This window comes from Poecilia mexicana, unplaced genomic scaffold (genome assembly GCF_051168715.1).
Source record: "Poecilia mexicana isolate PSO_F unplaced genomic scaffold, ASM5116871v1 scaffold_16, whole genome shotgun sequence".
Classification (NCBI taxonomy): Eukaryota; Metazoa; Chordata; class Actinopteri; order Cyprinodontiformes; family Poeciliidae; genus Poecilia; species Poecilia mexicana.
In genome coordinates this window covers 21,616,577-21,642,617 of record NW_028263385.1, presented here as the reverse complement: position 1 = coordinate 21,642,617, position 26,041 = coordinate 21,616,577, and the positions used below count along the sequence as shown (strand labels likewise).

Below are 26,041 nucleotides of genomic sequence, written 5' to 3'. Positions count from 1 at the left end.
TTTATATGAATACAAAATAAAAAACAGGGGTTGCAAATTAGCTCATGCTATAAGCGTCACATGGTACAGGCATGGGACTGCTGTTTCACTCATTCATCTAAATTATTCTGTATTGTCTCTATGAAATAAACTTAAATAAAAAATACATAAATAGATACAGTAGTTAGTACAGTTTAAAAATAAATTCTCAACTTAATACCATCTACAAACATCTGAAAAAACAAAGATGAGAAGATGGAAGAATAAACTGAAAAAAAAAACTTGCTTACCATTTTATGATAAAAGAATTTATTTTTAGCTTAGTTACATGTGGCAATACATGATGAGTTTGAATTTAAATAAAATGTGTCATGTGGATGCCACACTGTCATTTGATATGTTCACAGAGTCGGATCTTCCAATTGGTGACTGGACAAAGTTTCGTCTTCTGCTGCCACACATATATCCAGAAAGCAGAGCTTTTAAAAAGCACCTGCAATAAAGTCAATTGAGGTTTAGGTCCAGTCTGAACAAGATATTGTGGGGAAATTGATTTGGCAAATTACTGTATTGAAACCTTTATCATTGTGTAGATAGGATTTCAAATCTTTGCCAAGAACATGCAATGGAGTTATTAGTTTCTATAAACTGATCAGTTTTCTTCTCAAGCAGACTGCAACAAAGAATTGCTGTAGTCATTTGTTTCAATTGGACCACATAAGCTGTATTGTCTGCCTAATCCCCTCCTTAGGCCTTGTGCCTCTGAACCCCTGTTGTGTCCCTTATTTAAACTTTGACACAAGTTTGTTTCTACCTGTAGATGCATCAATTTTCTGGTATATTTTGCAGAAGCCTGTTCTCTGCTGGAAGTCTGTCCTCTAATATCAAAAGCAATTTCATATGACTAAAGTAGCTTCTAGAGGCTAGTTCTGTGCTCTAACCCTCACCGATGAGGACCACTTTGTGAGCATAGCTGCAGTCACGGGAAATATCGCTGGACTTGAGCAGACATGTCAATGTGAGCTTAAAATAAGGAGCCAACTCCACTTTCCTATTTTCGAGGTTTTCCACAAAAGAGATTCCAGATCTTGACTGGTTCTATAAAAGAACTGGTTTGCTTATCCTTCATCTGAGAGTTACGTTACTATGCAAGTCTTGTTCACTTCTTGTTTTACCCAAAAGACTATTACAGCATATGTGCTACCACACATATAAACCTGGGGTAAAGGGCAGTAAGAGCCATCCTTATAAGCACGAGTGTGAGATTATTACTTAGAGTGGGCATGTTGTGTACTACCTCCACTGAAATCCCAGTTTATCACAGTCTTATATATCTAAAGTCACAGACCCTTTATCAATGACTTAGTCAGCCAAGCTCTGAATAATTAATCCACTTTGTCTTCCGTAAATAAAAAAAAAAAGAACCTGCTCAAGTTTATTTGTGGGGATCTTTATCTTCACACTTTACTGGCTGTGGACGGCTTATCTCTCATTGTAAATTGTTTTTTAGCACCATTTAAAATCTTGCTTTCACTTATGGATTTAACTTAGTGGTGGTTCTGCCTTTATCTCCAGTGCAGTGCGTCTTCGCATGGAGAAGTAATCTGGCAGAACTTAAAGCGAATATGGTATTCTAGCAGCAGTCAAGCATCTTTCACTGTGAAACATTTCAATTAAGAAAATGCGACTCCTTTAGCTTACTATTCAAAACTGTGAACACTTCCATAAAACAAGGTAGCACTGTTTCAGTGGATCACACTAACATTTCTTTTTTTTTTTTTAGTACACTGAAACTTTTCCATTTATTTTAACTGCTTCATTCATGGTTACAATCTTTAAGAGTAAATATAAAACAATTTAGCTTCTTTTTTTAATGCATACATTGCTGATACTATATGTGCAATAATAAACCCAGCTCATCCAATTAGGCTAGGAAACACTGTATGTATTCGGATATAAGAATATGCATAAAACAAGTTCCAATAGAGCAGCTGCATGGAACAGAAGAAAAGAAGAAATAGACACTCAACTAAAATAAAGCACACATGCTTTAAAAGAAAAAAAACCAAAAAAAAACCTAGCTGAACAGTAGGCCTTTTGATTGAATGGGAATGCATTCACTCTCCTGTCTAGGAAGCCATTTAGTAACACAAGGCCCAACACCCCTCTGTCATTCCATTTTCTGCCTCTCCCTCCCTACTAATGCTTCCCCCACCCCTCTTTTCAAATGTTGGTCACAAAATGAGCTGAAGCACATACAAACCCTTTTTAATAAACTGCTGCTATGAGTGTTTGTTGAGTTAAATGTTATAATGCAAAAAAAAAGGAGTGGATTTAAAAAAAAAACCCCATTAATTTCAAACAATTACAGCATTAAATTTATGATTTATGTGTTTCTTGTCAAAGAGGGGAAAAAAGACATGTTGGATGTGTTTTTTTCCCTCGTCTGAGCTCATTGTGAGCTGGTGCAGACATCCAGGAGGTCAGACTAGAGGGGGAAGGTGCACAGACTGAGATACCAAGAACCTTTTGAACTGGAATGTTTTTAAATATTTTCTTTTCTGTTCCTATCTTAGAGTATAACATTCAAGTGTAGACTATTTCTTATAGTCTGTAGAGTGCATATCATTCTCTTTACAATGGCTCAACAAATCCATTTAACTGATGCTGGCTGAAGAGGTGACAACATCAAAAAAAGTCAAAGGCTTGTTTAAGATTTTTTGTTTTTTCACTTACAAAATCCTATCCTATACATGCAGCAAGTTTTCATTTAATGTATAAACAGTAATTATTATTTCCTCAATAATTAGTGCTGACTGGCAACACACAGTAGCTTTCTAACAACAGTCAATTTGTGTGAATGTGCTAAGGAGCGCTTTACAAAATAGTGCGAGGATTCCTCATGGAGTTTGCAGGCTGCATCAACACCACTGCATGAGGTGAAACAGGTAGTGATTGAGGAGCACTTCTATTTTTATTTCATTCTGTTAACATTAAATGAGTCATGCACTACAAAAAAATGTAAATGAAACTAAAAACTTTAAGGCTCTGTTCCTCACATGTGTTTATCAAAGTCTATAAATAAGTCCTTTCTTCCAAGAGTGTGTCAAAAATCAGACAACATATAGCCACTAGATAATAGAATACTACGTCTGAAGCTTAATTTAGTCCCATAACTTTTTCTCAGATCAGGGAAGTGTAATATTCCACTGTTGTTTACAGCTGGCCCAGTAATAGCCAGCTATTTCAATATTTTTTTTTCTATCCCAGTCTAACCTGCTAGACAAACTCAGATTGACTAACACATAATCAGAGTACACACCTGCTGTAGGTTACATAAAGATTGAAAAACAAGGACAAAACCTTGACAGGGTATGATCACAACTCAACATGTCCCAGGAAAAAACTCTCCACATAGGAATAAAAAGGAAACTGAGTGAGGAGTGCCAATCATATGGTGAAGAATATATCTGTACAGAATGGAGGCAAAGAACAGAAAGACTGAGAGAAGACAAGCCAAGAAGGCCAAAATAAAACACATTGTTTTATTTTTCACACCCTAAATTTCATAATTTTCCCTTAATAGTTAATTAAAAGAAAATAAAGAGCAGAGTGTTGCAACAAATGTCAAGATTGGAGACAAAGCTTAGCTAATAGTGGAAAAACAGCTGCTTAAAAACTCATTCTAAAATACAAGTAATTAAAATGCCAAAAGGAAGAGAAAAAGGATGGTAATTGTTACCTTTAACAACATGTAGAACATATTACAAAAAAATCTAAGGAGTGGAAGAGAATTATGACACTAATTGTATTGTTTTTTCTTTCTTTAGAAGATAACTATGCCAGCTACTCTGAGGTGTTTACACTAACGGGAGAGGGAAGTTTACCAAGTTTAATTAAGTGTTTTGTTTTGTTTTTTCTATAAATGACTTCTATACCTTGTTAATCTTTCATTATCCGTCTCTCGTTTCTTTTGCCAGTTTTCCTTTTTCTGTCCTCCCTGCTCTGTGTGTGTGTGTGTCTTGTGCGGCTGGGCAGGTGCAGCGGGCCATGTTGACAGCTTGTCCCTCTTCTCTTGCCACGGGGAAAACTGTCACCTCTGTCATACAGGTCCATGAACACAGCGTGGAGAATGTATGTGCGTTTCTTTCCGTCTGTGTGCTCTCGGGAGACTTGCACAGTGAGAAAGGAGGCTTCCCTGTTAGCTCTCCCAGAAAAAAGCTGAATGCCAGGACGGTCACAAACATTGCAGAGAATAACTTAGGCATGATGGGTGCTTCACAAACTCCACCTGCAAGGGCAGAGCCTTCAGGGAGCACTGCTTTACACGAGATGACACAGTGATGGCGCAAAGGGACAGAAGTCTGTGTGTTTGGAGGGTTTATGAACCCTTTTTTCAAACAACAGACAAGAATACTTTTAATCATCTGTGGAGGTGAGATTCAACATATTATTATTCCACTAAACTCTAAAAATTCAAAATACAAAGGTTGAAAATGCTTCTGATAGGCCAAAATAAAAAACAAATAAAAAAAAATAAATAATAATAATCTAGAATTTCAGTACAAAGGAAGGGAATCGGAAAAGGAAAAAAAAAGTTTTTGAAAATTGCTTTTGTATTAGAACACAGAGGAAGTCATTATTTCTAAAGGTGTACAATCAACGTTTAACATATAATATTGACATATGGAAAACAGCATTTATATAACATTTTTAGTCTTCCTGACAGAGTTTTCCTAAATTATTTAATATCACAAAAGACAATACCACATCATAAAAAGAGGAGCATTGTTGTTGATGCAGTATGATAGCACTGAACCAAAGATTGATTTGTTTAGCTCTCAATAACTGAACAAATCTGACCTTTCAGAACAGCCAGTAGACAGATTAACCTTTTTTGAGCAACTTTTTAATAAAAGACAAATTAAAAATTCCTCAATTATTTCTCTTATTCACATAGCCATTTGCCTTCGTATTAATTTCATATTAAATTGCGTCACAAACGTCTCATGGTTTGTAATCAGAAGCAGATTTGTGCAGAACCAATAACTTGATTCAATTGTTTTTGAGGCTAGTCATACCACGTTCTTGTTTTTGATAGGATAAAAAAAAATAGACCAACAGAAAAGAGACGGCCCTCTAAAAAAATTTGAAAAATGCATTAATTTCTTTAAGACAAACGTGAGAGCCTTGTTGTTTTTCTAGAATTATTTATAGATCTTTCTACAAAATCCTACCTTGTTCATTCTGTTTAGTTTACTCTACAGATATTAAATTAAATACAGTAAAATAGTAATAAAAGAATTGTAGTTTTTATCTCAGCACTCAAGTTTTTTCAAGCTGAAAAAAAGTTGATACTGGTCAATGACCAATGTTTTGGTGCATTTCTAAGGTTTTTATGTAGCAATTGGTTTAAACGCGCGCGCACACACACACACACACACACACACACACACACACGCACACATACACACACACACACACACACACACACACACACACCCCCCCACACACACACACAGATTTACCAAAACAATCACAACATGAATAGTGCTCCGTTAACATCTGATGGGTCGAGGTGCCATCCCAGTATTGCTGTTATCACTACAGCAAAACAACTTATGTAGGACAGGCGCAGCCACAAAACAAGCAAAACCATTCATTTGAAATCACAACACTTGTTTCCATGACTGCCTAGAGGGCTACAGAGTCAAAGCCTACGATCTCATGTGTATAGTTTGTGTGCATGCGTGTGTTTGTGTGTGTCCAGTGGGGGCATTGGCCCTAGACAAAGTGCTCTGCCAGCTTTCTGCCCACTGGTCTTTTTCAATGCTGATGGATGGGCCTTGTTCAGCACCATCTGGCTAAAGGATACCTCACATTAATCATCACATACACACACACTAGCACACTCTCCGATCCCTTGAACACACATCCGATAGAGAAGAGCAAGTGTAATTCATATAAACACACAGGAGAAAACCAAACACACACATCAGCCCAGGGTTCAAAATGCAGAGGCAAAGAAAAAAAGAAACAAAAACAAAAACAAAAGACCACAAAGGAAATTAAAAAGAGAGAATACTTTGTTCTTTCCATTGTACTTTTGTAGCTTCCACAACTTCCTCTTTAATTATGGCCTTGTAGGTAGATGCTATTTAAAAACAGATTTAAAATGTCAGAACCTCCTTCCCATCTTGGCCCAGTACCACACACAAACGGTAACACACAAAAAAGTACTAATGCAAGAATAACATTGTTATATAAAACATAACATTAGCCAGACACCCTAAGGAACTTGACATAAAATGAAGGAACTTATCAGACATCATTTATTTTTATCTAAAGGGCTTTTTGGCTTTAATAAGAGCTGATCTGCTCAACATTTCCAAAGAGAAAGGACAGGCAGAGCTGTTGTTGATATGCTAAGGAAGGATGCTTGACATGAGATTTGTTATTAAATCATGGCTCACGGGTTCAATTTGGAACATATATACACACACACACACACACACACACACAAGAGATTTGTTTGCATATGTTCACTATGTATGGAAGAAGAATAGAGCTGGGGCTTTTGCATCGTAAAAGAATAAAAAAAATGACAAGTTAGATATATTCATGTATAACATATCTAAGATGATCTGGAGTTTTCCAGACATTTTATAAGCATAAAGTGAAAGAAAATGCTTATGGATGTAATGAATGAAGTTTGAGATAATAGGTGATTGTTTCAATTGCATATGAAAGTGAGTTTGAATCTGCTAAAGTTTAATTTATCATAATGTCAGAGAAATCAATTTAATTTCTATGCTAAAGATTCACGAAAAATATAACATTTTTCAATACTCCTGAAACTCATTTTGATAAATTTCAAATAGAAGCCTGAGAAATGCAAACAATCACTATACAAGATGTTTTAATGTCTTTATAGGAGAAAAACCATTTAGTTAAAACAAAAAAATAAAATCAGAATTTGTTTAGATCTCCCTAAATAGATTTAGAGGTCTAAGTATATTCTGATGATTATTCCTACTGAGAGACCTGAGAAAAGATGACAACTAGAAGGATTGATATTCTTTATGTCAATGTTTCATTGTCTCCATCGATTATATTGAAATATTGACTACTTTCAATATTAAAACAAAATTAAATGCAAAACGTCAACTTTTAGACTTTCTGTAGATTGACCACTTATGTCAATGTTTATGTAGGCATTTATTTATTGTTGTAGAAGTATATTCAAAATGTCCACAAAGCATATCAGTGAGGAAGACAAATTAAGAATCAAGTGATGTTTGTGAGACGGAGCAGCTTGGCACAGCAGGTTCAATAAGGCACCCTGCAACACTGTCCATTTCTCAATATATCTGATTAGTGAGCAAGTTCACAAATACCAAGTAGCTGATTTAGACGCAAATGTGTTAATGAATTATAGACATTTTCACTAACTAGGCTCAATTCTCAATTTTGTGTTCAGTTATTATGGATGCTTGTATGCGACTGTGTGTTCTGTGCTGTTTGCTGAAGACTGTTTATGTTTGTGTGCATCTTCTATTCTTTCTTTGTGTGGGAGGCAAGAATGAATGCTTGCAAAAGCGGAAACGTGTTCTTTCTTGAATTCTTTTAATTAGTGTGGAACAAAATGCACCACAGGGTTCAAATTCAGAAAGGAAACTGCATAAAAGAAAAAAAAAACAAAAAACTTAAGCTTTGCAAAGGAACAGTCTCACTGCCAAGGTGGGATCCAATCGTACATCTGTTTAACACATTCATGCTTCCTACAAGACATCTTTCCCTTCTTCTGCTTTATGCTCAGTTCATAAAATGTATTTTTTAATAAGTGAACCTTGTTTTCAACCAAAAATAAATAAATAAATAAATAATCAAACCTGTTTTTATACAATATGCTTTTTCAGTGACAACCACTATGATGCTACATTAGGACCTTCACTTAATGAATACAGCTCTGCAGAAACACTTCAGCCACAATAGTCTCAACAACATAAATGTGTAAAAATATGGAAGTTGATGCAGCTAAGACAGAAAGAAACTCAAACACAGACAGATGCGGAAGCTCATGCACAATGATTTAGATCAATCTCTGACTTCATCCTTTCACAATGCAATCAGGCACAAACACTTATGCTGTCCTCATCCACTAAACTGTTGACAACAGATGGCCATCTTGAGGAGACAAACTCACCGCCACTATAAATGTAATCTAATGCTGGCGATGCTGACCTACAGCAGCTCTGCCTGGTTCTGATTAATGACCTCTGCTCTAGTGGAAGTGGTGCTAAACACTCAAGGATGTGCTCATCAAAAGAAAAACAGACGGTGATCAGAAAATAATTTGCTGGAAAACATTCTACATTTAGGAAAACAGACTGAATGGTAAATGGACCGAGTTTATACAGTACTTTCCTGGCAATAGTGAAAACTTACAGCATTTTACACTAGAAATAAGTTAAATCTAATACCATGAAAATTTCCAAAAGAGAAAGAAAAGTACAAAATCTTACCTTGTGGTTGTAGGGGTTGTAAGAATGGAAGAGTTCAGAAAGTTTTTTAGTCCTTTGCTTTTTCTGCAGGAAGAAAAAATAAAACAGTTTAAAATTAGTTTTTTAATATTATTTTAAAATAAATGTCCTTGATCTTTTAAAATCACAGCTATAAAGCAAAGATGGGCTCTATCAAACTCAATACTGGCAATGGATCCAATTGACATTGCTTGGTGGACACAGCTGGTTGGATCCTGATTCCTACCGGATTAATGATTCAAATCTAAAAATGAATCAGAAATCGAGAGCCTGAGGTCTCCGTTAATCAAAATGTTCTGAGTGCTATGGCTGGTTGCTGCAACACAGAATTAACAAACTAATGCAAAGACTTATTATTCACCAGAAACATGGCAGATCTGTTGACCTAGGTTAGCACACTTAATGGAAACATTCCTTAAAGATACACTCAAAGGGTGGTGACATTTACCCAGATTTCTTCTTGGGGAAAAAAAAAGAAATTGGAGAGATGTATTATTTTCCTTTATGGATAATTTTCTCCACGGAACCACAAGGGGAAAAAAAACAAACAAACAAACAAAAAAAAAAACTATTGCTGGTAAAAGTAAATCATTATTTATTTTCAGTTCCTTTATTCGTCTTTTCCGAGAAAACAGTTAACAGTTTTGTGTTTGCCAGATTTTGGGTGGCAAACTTGCATGCTTAAAAATTAGGCTGTAAATTAACATTAAGATAACGTTTGACACGAAAAAAAAAGCACAACTCCTAATTTGGTGTTAATGCTCTCAATATCATGGCCAATCATATGAAACCCCACCTTTTCTTGTGAATAACCACGTAAATCACACAATTATGACACTCTTGTTCCTGGACGAAGCTGCTTTTCAAAGCCACAAAGTAAACAGAAGCTTTTTTCCGCCGTTTTCTTATCAAATATGTTTTGCTCTCCACATCCCACCCCTCTGCCTCTCGCTGCTTTGCTGCTAAAAAAGAGCATGAAAACAGGCATGTAAGAATTGTTCTGAGGTCTATTATGTAATTATCAATTATGTACAAAAATACAACTGACCTTATGGGTACATATTGAAGCCAATGACTATGTGGTTTGTTCATATGAGTTTACACAAAACCAGGACAAGAACAACACTACATGTTTGAGTAAATACCATGTTTGTTTGTTCTGGTTTATTGATCGATAGTATTGGTCTTAACAGATACTCAAATTGAGATAACTGGATCAGATTTGAACAAAGAAGTCCTGGACAGGAGCAACTGTATTGTACTGCAAGCAAAATGTACAGAAAGATGCATTACATTTTTATTTTGGGGTTGGATCGGAGTAGGACACAAAGTCTACGGGCTCAGGCCGGGTCAGGACCTGATGTAAACTATATTAAAGATGGCGTCTCTGTAAGGTGTAATATTGTGCCAGACGTAACTCTTTGAAGCAGTCAGTTACACAACACTGCTTCAGTCACAGGGATTGCTAATAAGGACGACATATGAACGCATTTCTCTAGCTAAAGGGTGCATACACTTACTGTTATAAAATCCTGTGTGTCTAACTGATCCTATATACTGGAAAGACAATCTCAGTCAATACTGTATGCTTTCATACACAGCCATCATTATAGCTTGACAGGCATGTGCAGCCTGAGGGTAGGTAAAGACAGCCAGATTCTTGCCATCTACACTGGAGAGGGAAAGAAGAAAACAACAGCTTTCAAACGGCACTGAGTCTGTGGTCAAGTGAACAAAGATGGACAGAGACGTAAGGCTGACATGACAGGGCGAGATGTTCTTAAATTAGAAAGATGGAGAATGCCAATGAGGACAAGTAAAGAAAGACAAGTTTTGAAAATAAAAGAAGTTGGAATGAAGGTTGTTGCTAATCTATTAAGGATGCAGTATTTTAATAGGAGATAGACCTTTGGATTGTATACTCCTCTACCTTTTCTGAGACTCTCCAACGATTCTCCCATTGCCCGTTGCTCTAACGTGTATTCCTCCCATCTGCGCATTTCTTCACTCCTTTTGCTTCCCCTGGAGTGTATTTCTACTCATCTCTAACTCACACAAGGCTCTTCTGATCCACGCAATCCTGTAATCATTGGCCTTGTCTTTCTATCGTCTCTCTCAACCTCCCATTTTTGTTTTTGTGTGTTTCCCTCTTTCTTCTTCAGCCAGAAGGCCTTTCACAATCTCCAAATCCTTTTTTTTAAACTCATTTTCTTTTTACTTTCCTCGTGTTCCTCAGAGCTTTCCCCCCCCCTCCATCACTCCTTTTGTTTTTCCAGAGGGCAAAAACTCACTAATCATTCAGTCTCCACTATCTTACACATCTTTCTCTTCACAAGTCTGGCCATACACAATTTCTCTGGATCTCCCTCTTATTTTTTTATTTTTTTGCTGGGAGCACCTTCGATAAGAACAATCATTACTCCTCAACACCATTTTCTCTTCTTGTGCCATGCTTTCATCACTTTTATTGTAACTCTGTTTGCAGAGATACACAACTGTAGGAGAAACGTTATTACAGGCTAGGTTTGGTCAACACCTGATGATTACCATCAAAGTCTTTTCATTTGGTTGGTATAGACATGCATACCAAATATGTTTACACAGCCTTATATAATTATATTTTTGCTAAATTACATTTCTTACAGTGACAGGAGGACTCAGATTTTGTGTCATTTCCTAAACCAGTATATGTAATAATATGGCATATACAGCTGCCTTAATATATCAACAACATTTTATAATGGGAACAATAATATATAATTGCTTCAGTACAATAAATAATGCTAGTGTAAAGTCTATTTAAGGACTTGTCAGTCTATCTCAGATAAAAGTTGAAAACCTTTGACCCCAATTATGTGAAAGTTTGGGAATAATTCCTTAAATCCACACCAACCTACGGCTGAGGGATAAATGTCAGTTTAAACAAACCTCATTTAAAAAAAATAGTCTACCATAACACTAATAGAGCAACACAATGCTGAGGAGAGATTACTATGTAAAAATTTAAATAATAACCTCTAATGGTTATTACTGAAGCATGGAGGTCATTATCCTATATAATCACTGGAACCTAAGCCCAAAATCCACAAACGCCAAACGCTTCATATTTTCCTTAAATTCCTTAGACTTGTGTTACTGTGCACAGTTTGGCATAAGCAATATTACTATCTATAAATTACTGCACTGCATATCCATCTTACACTTAGTTCTAAAAAGATGTTTTTAGTCTGTGCTGTTATATACATAGTACAGTATCAAGGTCAGCTACAAAGACTGAACAAAAAAAGTGAACAAGCAGTTTAAGTTCAAAAAGAACTTGAAGGAGTTAAAAAAATCACTAACATTACAGGAGAAATAACAATAAAAATAAATGTAACTTCTATATGCTTTTTTTGTGGCTTGTTTTAGCACTTCAGTTAACCCAATAATTTAGTTCTTTATTAAAAATCAGTAGATATGTACTAAGACTGCTGGATTCTGTTCATACAACCACATGAGCAGCAGAAACCAGAAATGATCACATAAAATTAAAGATAAATTGTTTTTCTACTTTTAAAAATAATAATAATAAAGTTCTGGTTTTTAAGAACCCAAACAACAACTTCATTACTAGCCCTAGACTTTATGTCTGGTCAACTACATTTAACCCAGAGTTATCTGTTGTCTTGATACACGTCAGAAGGTTTTGGCACATTAAGAAATCAATCATGCAGTCATGCTTATGTTCGTGTCCAGGCATAGATAAATGATAAGCCAGAAGACAGCGCTACCAGTGGCTGACCAGCTGTTTAACTTTGACAGCTGCTGCATCGGTGCCTCATGGGTAATGGAGTTCTTAACCAATTACAACCTGGGGAAATTAAAAACACTGTCCCACAAGAGTAGCTAATCAACTATCACATTTTCTTTTCTTTTTTTTCTTGTTTCCTCCTGCAGCTGCTTCTCTACACATCTTTACCAAGAGACATTCAAATACACACATACACACTCAGCATCCATTCACCAAGTCCATTTATCAAGGCTAAGTTCTGGTCCCTATGGGATGATTATGAAGATTCAAGCTAATAGCACTCTCATTCCTTTATTCTCAACATGGCCCTTTTTCTTCTTCCACCCCTGTGGTCTCCTATTTTCTCCATCTGTGTCTACTCTCCAATGCATCCAATGTTTTCTCATACATCATTTATTATAGCAGGTAAAAGGTTAGGGACAGAAAAACTACTAGACACCTGGACCTCATAGCAGATGGGCAGGTTTTCCTGTTACCTGATTGGTTAGGTTCCTGCATTTCCTTCTTTATGAATTTGTGTTTCTCTATCAGTAAATCACATTGCACATACGAACATATTTGCTTTAGAGTGAGATGAGGAAACACCTGCTCTATACAAAAGTCTCTTACTTTTTTGTCACAATTAAATGTATTAAAGATAAGTAGAATTAAGTGTCTGCTGTGACTGGCAATGAGCATCATATCATTTTGGAGGCAGTTTGGGAAACACTTGTTTGTGGAACTGTTTTAACTCAGTTGAATTGGATTGTTTTCAAGCATGTTTAATGTTATTCTGCAAAATTTCAAGGGGGTTCAAGCCCAGATTTTGACTAGGGCAACCAGTTTTGCTTAAAAGGCATTCAACTTTATTTGTTTCTAATCTTGTTTCTAACCTTAGATACTGCTTTGCAACCTCAAACTCCAATCCGATAGATGACAATGACCCTGCTCATCATTTGTTTAATTTCTTTAAAACGGGTCATGATGAGATGCTTTTTAAAATCGTTTAATGCACATCATGTTGTCTTACACCTTTTTTTAAAGTTATTTAATTCTTTAGAAAGAATGAAGGTGTATTTTGTTGCGACTCAGAATATCATTACATACTACTACTGCATAGTAGTAGCAGAAGGTTGACATTTTCATGCACTATTTTCAAGAAACTGAATTAGGGGTTTTTATTAGCTGTAGGTTGTAATAATCAAAACCAACATAAAAAAAGCAACAAAAAAAACGTTTTTCTCTTACCGTAGTAAATCAGTAGATGACTCAATATAAGTTAATTTATTTTAATTTGTCAAATTCACTTAGGAGATAATGTTTTTGGGATGCAACTGCATTTTATTACATTGATAAGGAAATAATCATCTTACTTTTTGTTCAAAATCTTTTGTAATTCGATGTGATGTTAAAATATCAGTTCTAAAACTAAAGTGTTTTGTGCAAAAAAATTTTTTGAAAGGTGAAATGCAACCAAACTAGTAAATACAACTTAAATAAATCTAATTAACATCATCAGTGTAGCTTGAAAAACACTACACTGTGAAGCAGTTACTAAATCATCATGTGTGAGTTGCAAATAAAGTGTGATAAACACACAACATGCATGCTAATGGCTGCAAGTCACTCCTAAATGCCCCACTAAGGACAAATCCCTGTATTTTTTGCTTTCCATCTCTCCTTATTCTCTCCATCCATCTGTAGGGTTTATTTTTAGCCTTCCTTTTTCAGAGTTTCTGTCTTTCCCAGGCCGCTCTGCCTAGTCCACATAGTTCTCCATCCATCCCTCCTGTGGTTATTCAACACAGTTGTGTTCCAGACAAACCATCTGGTGCACTTTATTAATGACTGACCCTACACGGTTTAGATGTCGCCTTGCTGCCACCACTCGCTGTGTTATAGGTGTCCATGTATGGGAGGAAAAACAGGTGCATGCTGATTGATGAAGTTAGGTTTTGTGCACTTTAACCACTGTAGCAGGTGTCCTGCAAACAACACATTTTTCTATGACACTCTCACCTTTCCATGTTCCGAGTCTGGTGCAAATAAACTCACAATTACAATCAGCAAGCAGCCATTTGGTAGCTGTGTTCTGCAGCTAATGTGGAATCACTTGATCTCCAGGAGTGCGTTAAATTAAATGGATAAAGAAACTTGCTGCCTCAAGCTATTAACAATAATATTTAAAAGTTCTGACTTAACAATATTTGCAGAAACCACCATATGTCAATCCTACACTTGGGCTGACTGAAGAAATTTCAGAGAGAAGGGAAGAAGAGAGAGTAATAGATTGGGGAAGAAAGAAAGATAGAAATAAAAAGATTATTTGAGAATTGACCCTTCTGAAAATTATGACAACGTTCTGTGGTCTTTGTTGTGATAACAAAAAAGATGCCAAAAAGGTAAAATTTCATCACAGTCTTTTTGGCTAACTGTCACTGCAGGCGGTGGGAGGAAAAGAAAACATACTGCTTTCATACTCCTCAATGTTATTTAACCACTTAAAACTAAACCTTGCAACATTAGTTAATATTTGAATAGGTGATCAGAACTTCAATATATAAACAGACAAACGGATGAACGGACAGAGTCCATAAAAGCAGACGTCTCTGCATACTCTGTTCTTTTTTCATACGGTTCTATATTTTTCATTTGGAAGAAACTTGTTCCGTCAAGAATACTAATTGCTCATAATTTGCAGTATTAACAGATGATGTTGAATTGTTTTTAGTCATTCATAATTGAAAGTCAAAATCCACATTTTCAATGTGCATGATTACTTAGGCTTATTAGGCTAAGCAAAACAAACTGCACCCCTATCAATGCTAAGCTAGTAAAAATAATGGAAACACATTTTCTTTAATAGATCCTAAAAGTATGCAAATATATTCTGATATTAACTGCAACCCACTTTGTGCTTTCCTAAGGTAAAAAATATGCAGCAGCCAGGTGCTATTATATCAAATAAACATGATTGCACGATCATAATGAGTTAGGAATGTGTTTGTAAAAGCAGATGTTTGGGTACTATGCACAACAGAAGCATAAGGTCTGTGTTATTACAAATAGGAAAACAGCATCAACGATCTTAATAAATTCATTCATGCTGCCCTTCGCTTTAAAAGGGTTCATTGGGCCTTTTTCTAAACCGTTCTGTGTTCATTACTGTGAAGGTTAGAAATATTATTTATATGAGAAAAACATTCAAGACAGTTCCAAGTATTTCCAGGTGTGGATTTATCGGAATGCTCACCTTCGGGTCTGAACACATTATGCACAGAGAAATCGCAAAGGACCCAAGAGTAACATTACTGTCAGTGCAGGGTTAGGTCAGCATGTTAGATGTTAAAGTTCAGGGCAGCACAATTGGAAAAGATGGTCTCTGTGTTAAAAGGTGATACCTCTGTCAGCATGAAGATTGTTGGGGGTTTAGTACAAACTAAATTCATGATGATGCAGTAAGGGTTTGTTTGCTTTGTTCTCAGAGTCATTTAAAACCCACAGTATAGTTTACCTGCCAAATTAAACTGAGTTTAACATTTGTAAGAACAGCTGAAGCTGAAGTAAACAGCTTTTTGAGAGTTTAAACGGAAGTGAATTATAGCGGATCCAAGATTCCTAGCGTCCTCAACTTAGACTTTAAGCTCTGCAACACTTGAAGATTTAACAGCTATTCACAATGATCTTTAGTCTTTTGCTTTGATAAAAAAGAGGTGCACCACAGTTCACATGACTGAAAATCTACACACAATATACAGATTATTTTGAACCAATGTGGTCATTTAACAATCATTTCTATAACATTTTTTAGGTGTCCACTTACCACAGGTGCTGGAACTTGCTCCATCTTAGCAGCAGGTGTACCGGGTCTGGGGTAAAACTGGTTGATGAACAAACTAGGAAACTGATAGTGTTTCACAAGTTTTAAAGTGTCCTGGAAGTCTTCTTCAGTCTCACCGGGAAATCCACAGATTATATCTGTAGCAATTGTTACTCCAGGTACTCTGTAAAAAAGACAGAAACACTTCATTGTTGTTGGGTACCTAAGTTTAGCTTATTTTTTGTTGGAAACTTATATCAACTAAATGACCTTTCTAACCTGCGATGCAATTAGAAATGTACGGTTAAAAACTTTGCACCTTGGAAATTACCATTCTGTAGGAATAATAATAATAATACATTAACCATTGCGTAACATTAAATTACTCCGATGTTTACAGTTCAGAGATATTTTCTAACTACTTTCAAACGGGTTTTGAAATAAGAAAAACTAACTTCTTGAGGCACTTCAGCACTTACAGGATGCTAATGCTTTTCCCCATGGACTCATTCAGCCAATCAAAATCTGATTAGCAACCTCCTGTGCAAATCACTACCTATCGATTATTGGCACTGGCTCGCTCATTCGATTAATTGTGGCCAGGAGGACAGCTTTGCAGGGAAGGGATTGATTTCTTGCATGTATATTGTTTGTGCTGGCAGCAGTCAGACGGCCTGTAAAATTGCTTCAAAGCAATGGCATCACTATCTGTCAGGAAAAAAAAACAAACGTTTTTTTTCTGGAGAACATACTTGACCTTCAGAATAAGAAAAGGAACCTTTTTGGCCATGTCAACATAGGGTCTGAATGATTAAAGTAAGAATGCCCCAAGACGTAAATTACTACATATAAAATATAAAATTAGCTAAATAAATACATGAATACGCATTTGACAGAATTGTTAGCTTTGAAGAACCAGACATTTGCTGACTCTTACATCCTTAAGTCATAGCTGAAAAGGTCTCCTAATTGAAACAATTGGAAATCATTCCCAATTCAAGCAAACCAAGCCATTGATTAAACACTTTGTAACAAAGCTGCAAAAATAATACAATAGGAGGAAGACCATAAAACACATTGAATGTAGTTGCTTACATGACTAGCATTCCACAACAGAATGCCAGGATGCTGTTAGTTGTCCAAAAAGTGGCAAGTAATGTCTTATCTGCACCTTCATTTTATTATTGGTCATTAACTTCTAAGCAACAAACCCAGAAATACAACAAATAGAGAGAATTAAGCAGGAAAAAAGTGTCTTATTGTTAGAAATCGATGGACACCCTTAACAGAGACATGGTATAAAAACACCAGCCTCTTCAAACTGCACCACAAACAGAAAGATGGATGAACAAAGACATCAAAACTGGAAAAGACATTTTCTGAACCATCGACAACATGATTAATTTTTAATTGCATTAACTTCCTGCATCTGCAACTCTGTGATAACCTTTGACCTATTGATGAGTTTCAATTGGCTCATGGTCATTAATATTAACCAGTGGCTCCCAGGCAAAGACATCCTTGACCTTTTATATATGCCTAACTAACGGGTAAAAAAGTGAAACTGAACAGATATAAAAAGCAGAAAATATGTTTATGGTGTAAGGGGAATAAAAACATTGTTATTAAAGTTAGTTTTTACCTGGTTTTGTAGTTGTTTTAAATCTGAGTATTTGACTCAAAATAAATGGTTTGTGCCTTATCTTATTAGATAAACAAATGACTCTCTGGAGTCTTCAGGACGTGCCCTAATTAATTAACTGTCTTCAGGCGAATGAAAACAATGGGAAGTTTCACTACGTGTCATTGTGTTTCTGACTGCCAGGGTCTTTTCAAAAGACTCAGCAAATAGTTAAAAATATAGGGTCTACTTCACAACAAAACAACCTTCTATGTCTCTCTATTAGCTCTAATGCACTCAGAACAAATATGTATGTACCTCTGGATTGACATAGTACTCCCAAAATTGGACCTTCCTTGCATATATATATATATATATATATATATATATATATATATATATATATATATATATATATATATATATATATATATATATAATTAAGTTTAAAATCCTTTATACGTAAGGACAGATAAGAAACAGTCTAGTTATTCTGACAGCAACATTTTATTTTTTAAGTGTGGTTTCCTTACTGCTTTTAATATGTTTCAAATTAGATTAATGAAAACGGAAAACTAAACTCTGTAGTTTTAAACGAGGTGCTGACAACATTTTGACAGGCTGTTCACTTGCCCTTCAATAGTAGTTCTTTTTTCTTTTCCTTTTCTCTTGCATATCGTCTTCATCATGATGTTAGACTGAGCTAAAATCATCTCTCTTATTTCTTTGTTCCTGAGATTGTCATACCATGACCCAGCAGCTGATATGACCAACATTTGCTTCTTACATACATACAAACATACAAAAATATAGTTTAAGCAGCCATTAATGTAATACACTTCACATCTGCAGTCCATGGTTGTTTTGTTTTAATCAGAAGTGTTGAAGAAATATAGGGGCAGGCGATGTATCTTATTTCATCATCGCAGGAGTCCTAAAAAATTTACACAATTGTTGAAAAAAAGAGAAGTACAATTCAGACTGCTCCTTCAAAATAACTGAGGGAGCCCGAACAGAGGAAAGTAGCAGAAGAGGATGGTGTAAATTGACTTTTATGGATTTTCCAAAGGCAGAAGGTGAGAAGGTTAAAAAAAGACGAAAGAAAAAAAAAACATGTGCACATACTGTCATTTTGACACCTCTGCCTCTCTCAGATCTAAGGGTGATAGAGGTGTGATGTGTGATACTAATGAATAACAACCACAGTGATACTCTCCTTGTTAAAAATGAAAGAAGAGAAATGTATTTTGTTATTGGTTACCACTGAAAAATAGTGTGAGGCAAAGAAATATGATGGGAAGAAAAGAAGAAGTCAGGACTACAGATGACATCTCAGCTGAGTTTGCTTTCAATTAAACCAATGCAGATGTGAGCAAATCCTGAAAAAGTGCAACTAAAAAAACAAGATGAAACTGCAAGAAAATCTCTGCTACACTGAAAGGAGATAAACAATCTCAGGATCAATTGAAGGAGTCACTATGAAGCATGGTCAGGCCAGGGGATCATGTCTTTTGTATTGAGTTGTAGGAAATGTTGGAGATGGCATCAAAGCATGAAGAATAATAGATGGACACATTGCAGCCAGAACAACAACCCAAATAGTTCAAGGCAGAAATACAAACAGCTAAAAAACACAAGATTTTTGTTTACCTGAATTAATTTAAAGACAGTTGAAACTAAGAGAATCAACTTAAGTTCAAACAAAGCATCAGGATCAGGAAGAAATGGAATTTACGTGACTTTGAACTTGAATTCTTAGTGCCAATCATGCTGGTGTGAATAGTTAATGAAGAATAGTAGAGAAAAGTAGCAGAAGTAGTTAATTAACTGCTGATCTACGAGTCATGATCCTCTCTCTGGGTTAAAGTGAATTATCTAAAAAATATCAAATCTGTTATTGTCCAAAACAGGATGATAACAACTGAGTTATTACCTTGCTTTCAGAAGAAAATCTCAAATCATCTCAAACTGTGTTTTTGGACAAGTTCACTGTACTCCACTGGGCCTCAATAGCCACCAGAACTCAGACCGACAATGCACCTTCGAATGCGGCGGAGCAGGATTCACAGATGTGCCACCGAATATTCCGAAGCTACTGCAGGATACGATCATGTCTATTTGAAACAAAAGCTTTGAGAAATGCTGCTGATACTTTGTTGAGTCTACAAACTAAAAACAAGGTTGTTCTGAAAGGAATAGAGTTTCCAACGCCAGTTGTACAAAGTAACGTGACTGGTAGCAGTATATCATCATTGCAACAGGAAGATTTATACAGCAAAGAACTGTTTAAAATGCACCATTCTTGCTAGTTGTATTGTAGTTGTCATAAATTCAAGGTTTCTGTGTCAGCGTAATACTCGGCATCAAAAGATGCTGGAACATGACATGGATTATATGTCTGAGACACTAAAGGTAAGAGTGCAAAAAAAAACAACTGATTTTTAACAACTGAATATAACCATCACATTTAATGATAAAAGAGCAATCTCGTGATTTTGTAACTTTATATCGATTGAGGGATTCATTTTTTTTCTGTATTCTTTCTCCCACAGAAAATGAAATTAAAAAAAGCTACTTTTATCCTGTAACTGAAAGGAGCAGCCTTCTTTAGCCGTAGAGCAGTAAAGGGCTAAGTTAGCATTCTCAGAGTGCATTCATAAAGGACTAATTAACACTCTAGATTTAAACACAATTACTGCCCGGTCTGCCTCATTCAACTGAAATAGTGTTCATAAAACAGATCATTTGATTTTAACTCTTTGTTTATCAAGGTCCCAACAGTTTCATACATCTGTAGCGTCTTTATCATTTGTTCAAAACGTGAATGTGTAGCCAAGTGTCTTTGTCCTTGTAATGTCACAAGGGAGTAAAGAGTTTCACAGAGAAAGCCTGAAAAATTAACACAGAGAAAACAAAATGAGAATACATTGGTGGTGTAGTTAGGAAGGTGTTGTAAAGAAGGATGGGAAGAAAAATACAATCTGGGAAGGTAAATATTTACTTATTCACATGTCAGAAGGAGAGCATGGCATCCATCTGTGCTTCTCCTGTGTGTTGGATGTGTGTTCTCTGAAATGAAAATGTGTGGTCTGTTGCAGCGTGGGAGGCGGACAGTGAAAAGAAGTAACACATGGAAGTTAAAGAGAAAGATACCAAGGAAATGTGAAAGGAATGGCTTGAGGACACTCATGTATTTAACAAAAAAAAAAAAAAAAAAGTTTTTGAAAAGCTTTTAGTTTTTCTCTGGATGTTATTTGATGGCATTGCTAAAATGTGTAGCCGTGAGTGAGGCAGGAAGAATAACATCCAGTGTCAGTGAATATTGTAAGGAGTCTGGATGGAGAATGAAAGAACTCTGGCATATTGAGTGAAAATTAAATTCACATTTCCCATTATCAGATGTGACATTTCTGAAATTCTTTTGAGCTATACAACTTTCTTGCCAACAAAACTTTTAACATCTGAGTACATGCATCCTATATTTTGAATAGTGAAAAAAAAAACTGGATTCCTGTATCCATTGTGGTGTGGTTTAAAAGAAACCAAAGAAACATTTAATACCGTTTTTGTTGTTACAAGTTTATATCAGGAATCTGCAAAAAAAAAAAAAAAAAAAAAAAGGGACTTGTAAAGTACAAAGTTTAATTTTCAAAGTCAAAATAGAAAAAAAAACTTACCAAGTACACTGATTGTTACCAAGTACATTGGTTGATAAGAAGTAGATTAGGCAAACATTGCATGTTTATGAGAATTGCAAGGTAAAAAGAAACTCTTAAAACAAAAAATAACAAAAAAATAACACTGATGCCCAGTTCACATTTGCCAAAACTTATCTTGATGATTCCAAAGACTACTTCACTACTGCATGGAGTGAAAAGACAAAAGGGGAACGTTTTATAAAACGTACGGCCATGAAACTGGCAGCATTTAAAAAAAAAAAAAAGATCATACCACCAATCAAAAATGGTGGTGCCAGGACATGGATTGTTTGCTGAAACCCAAATATATGAAGGAAAAAATAAATAAATAATAAATAAATATGTTGAGGTCAGATTCACTTGGGTTGTGCAGCAGGAAAATGATGAAAAGCACACTCGTAAGTCTACTTCTGAATTTCTACAATAAACAAATGTAAACAAAAATATTTCTATTTCAAATGAAGGTTGTGAAGTGTTTGATATAAACTAATTCATTATCGAACCATGGCAAATTGTGCTTTTTTTGCAACAGAAATGTAATTTGTAAACAAAGCCAGCACACATTCCTTTTTGTTTTTTTGCACTTTGATTGTCTTAATGCTTTTTTCCTTCACTGCTTATAAGCATTATAATGTCATACCTTTAACAACAGCTTTTATTATGCAAACCACATAACTGGTTCATGCAAATTAAACACAATATGATCCTTTTTGGGAAAGAAAGAATATGAATCAGAGAGGGACAAGAACGAACACACTCAAGAGGATTGTGGGTAATCGTTCAGAGCCTTAAGAGTACAATTTAGCAGTGGGATCTTTAGGTAATGGCACTGTCATGTCACAGCTCAATTTATGAAGTGAGAGAGATAGAGACAGAAAAAGAGGTCTGCCTGGTTATCACTCACTGACATGATGTAGGATGAAGTGGGAGGCAGTCAGAAACAGTAAAGGAGCCATCAGGTTTTGGAGCATATAATAAAAGTATTTCACAATGATTAATGCCATCTAAGCAGACAGCAGTTCTTATTGTAATCCCAACATAAAATTAAATAATGACTTCAGATATCATAGTGGCAGGTGCCATGACCAACAGCCTGATCAGATTGGGATGGGGGGGTCAAGATGTCCTCACAGCAGCAAGGACGGTGATTAAAATCTGTAATTATATTATCAAAGCTCGCTGATTAACTTTTCAGAGAAATAGATAAAAAAAAGAATAAAGATAAGAAATGCATTAAATACGTAAAAGTGACATATTACGTTGCTTCAGTTGTCCTGAAAAACCATTCAATTATCAAAAACAATCTTTTTTTAACTTTTTTATTGTGTTTATCTTGAAGAAGAGCTTCTGATTGTGGATATATGTGCGTATGGGCAGTGTAAACATGCTGAAAATGCTGGGTCTCTATTAAGTGAATGCCGGAGCTTTAAAGCTGCACTGTTAAATAATCTCGATCTGTCTATGTAGCAGGTCATTTGTAAAGATCGAGGTGGCTGCAGGGGGATGAATGGAAAGCAGAGTAAATAATGATTCAACCGGAGTCATCAGTAAACTTTATCATTTAATGAAACGGCCTGAACACGGCCGAGCAGAACTGCAGCTCAATTCCACTTGCACGCGCACACACACACACGTGCCGGTACAGACATACATCATTAGCCTCGGAGAAGGGTAATGAGAACACACACGTACACATTTCATTAGTCTGAGCTAGAAGTAATGAGAGCCAAGACACCACAAATCCATCTACACACAGACGCTCACACGCGTTCATATAAAAGGATGAAGAGGGTAGCGGTGCAGAGACTTAAAACCTGTGACTGTCTGGCCCGCCGTTAAATGGACTGAACCTTTGCACTTCATTTCAATTTAATCCAACCTTCACTGGCATGGCAGCAAGATGTGATTCATCATTTCTATCCTGACCCCATGCAAGTATGTGGAACATCAAGACACTGGACAACTGCTGGACATAAAAGCCCTACCTGAATCTAATCAATGGTTGACATGACTTTAAAGTAGGCTTTGGTGTTCTTTTCATCATGCAGCTCACAGTTCACCCACACAAAGTTGGAAATACCGTTAATAACATACATCGCTAAAAGCAAAAGTAACTTCTTTCGTTTGGCAAAAAAGAAGATGAGTCAAAGCTCTAAAATGCTAAAAAGTCCAATAATTAAAAGTGACATTTTCAAAGTCCGAAAGAGCTTTTGATAAAAAGTGGATGCAAGTCAAGAGAATCACTGAGGTAAATGTTACGATAACAATTACCAATATTTAAAATGTGACATATCTAAAAGGTTTTTGGTTCTAAAGAGTAACCTCAGGGACTTATACTGAAAAGCTAGAAATAGTATTTTGATCTTCCAAGCCAATCATAAGTAGACTCAACTGTTTTACTGCTTTAAATCCAAAAGTAATAATAAATAAATAAAAAAAACTCTTGGACTTTTGATTAACAAAGAAAAAAAAAAGGATTCTACTCTTTGCTTTTGTTGTAGTAACCAAAGTACAACTATAAAGGTCCAGGTGTGTTATTTAGCGCAGAGCTCAGACCAATGCTGCACAGGGTTCTAATCACTCCGAGCTAACTATTCATTTAATGAATCATTAAACTGATGGACCACAAGAACATCGCTTTGTGGTGTTTTCTTAAAATGAGGTTAGAACTTGTGGACTAAAGTGCCTCTTCAACATCATCAACACCAAAGAGGTTCGTTTGCCAAATTAAAAGTACTTTTTCAATATAGGCGAGCATTAAACTCACCTCCCATTGAGACAACATTCCTGTATTAAAAATGTTTCATTTAAATTGGTCTGATGTAATATTCCAACCTTAGACGTTGTGTTTTCATTAATTATAAGCAAAATATCACATTTAAACAGAAAAAGGTTTGAAAACATCAGTCTGTGTGTAGCTTACATATATAATCTGCTTTACCTATTGAAGTCAGTTACTAAAGTAAGTGATCTTTTCAACAATAGGTCTGCATAAACTTAATTGTACTTTTATATTACTGTTTAAACTCCCTAAAAATTATTTTGTGTGGTGTTTGAAGAATTTAACAAAATAAATTATCCAAGTCAGTAGGAGGAAGCAGTAAAGAACTATATTTTTTTTACCACAACAAAAATAATAGCTTGTTCAGTTATACAACATTTTTTTTACATTTTAACAAAATGACCCAAAAAAAAAAAAAAAAAAAAAAACAATAATGAAGGGAGTTAAAGTTTTTTTTAATCGAATAAGAGCAAAAGCGGTGTCTTAGACAGATCCATCAGCACCACAGGAACTATATAATCACTGTCTACTCATCCAGGAGTCATCACAGCTCTCCCTGTGAAGGTTGGGCACAGATCCTCTCCATGTGTCACTCTCTTACAGAAGAAGAAAGTGTGTTACTTAAAGTGGGAGTATTTTTCCAGCCTCTCTCTTCTGTGGTTAGATGGGAAGCTAACAAAAGTTTATAGATTAACAATGATCCTCTCGTGTCTCTCATCCTTTCAGCAATGCTCTGTGTGGTGCTATTTAGGGCTCCACAGAGAGAGCAGTGCTCTAAAGAGGATACAGCTGTACTCCTGATTAAAGGAGCATTAATGCCAATCTCAAGTGGAATGACAGAAGAGATGTTTATTCAGTATTTGGAGCATCTCAATGTGCTTAGTTCTTTTTCATTTACTTCAATTTTCATACAAGGTCACTACTTCAGAAAACTATTTAAATCATTATGCATTTTTTTCAATTAAGTACGTTCAAGTGATAGGAAATTAAGTCTTTCCATCTTATAAAATTTTAAAATGAGGTTTCATTTTATTTTTATAAGTGGTCGTCTTGCACAAATGGTAGATGCTATCAATTTTCTTTTGCGCCAAAATATTTCTTATAGAACCAGTCAACACTATTATTAAAATATAATAGTAGTTATTATAGAAACCAGTAACTTTTGACTGAGTGAAACTGTTTTCAAAGAAAGCTCAGAGACAGCAGTGACTAAAATACTAATAAAAGAGAAATATGATGGCAGATGTAGTGGAAGAAAGTTGAAGACCTTGAGTGAAGCCATGTGTATTATTTAATAAATTATAAGATTCTGTGTTTGAAGTTCCTTTGTTGGTGAAAGAATTTAACTTTGAATTTAGCTGTAGCTAGTTTATTAACAGGACTAATAAGTCAAAACAGGATGAATATTTTATCCTGAGGCAGTCATTGGCAGGGAAGCAGGACATCTCAGCTGTGGTTACCAGGGAGAAGATGGTTACCTTGTTACAGTAGATCTAAAAGCTGTACGGACATTTCGGTAATATTTTATGACCCAATCCCAACTTGATCGTATTTGCTTGTGTTGTTTTAATATGAGCAGACTATCTAGACAAGCAAAACCAGTTGAGTTACTAGATTTTAAAAATTGTCTTGCATTCAAATTTTAAGTGTCTTTAAACCTTAGGATTTACACAAATGAAATAAACCATAACTGAACAAATGGGTCAAGTATTCAAACAGTGTGACCTTTAACATAAAATAAGTCAACTATTAGTGTTCACCGTATTTTGCCTGTGAAAGAAACCGCTAAAAATATTTTCCCATGCCAAAGTACAGATACATTTGGTTGA

General features: G+C 35.5%; 1 protein-coding gene across 2 annotated transcripts in view; it reads right to left on the bottom strand.

The window, feature by feature from the left end:
- cdkal1 (CDK5 regulatory subunit associated protein 1-like 1) overlaps nucleotides 1–26,041 on the bottom strand; it is a 185,491-nt gene that overhangs the window by 40,645 nt on the left and 118,805 nt on the right. For both annotated transcript variants that reach the window (XM_014994740.2, XM_014994739.2), the window contains exons 11-12: nucleotides 16,115–16,295; nucleotides 8,505–8,567 (exon numbers count right to left, since the gene is read on the bottom strand). In XM_014994740.2, the coding sequence (XP_014850226.2) occupies nucleotides 8,505–8,567; nucleotides 16,115–16,295 (244 nt within the window). The remainder of the gene's footprint in view (nucleotides 1–8,504; nucleotides 8,568–16,114; nucleotides 16,296–26,041) is intronic.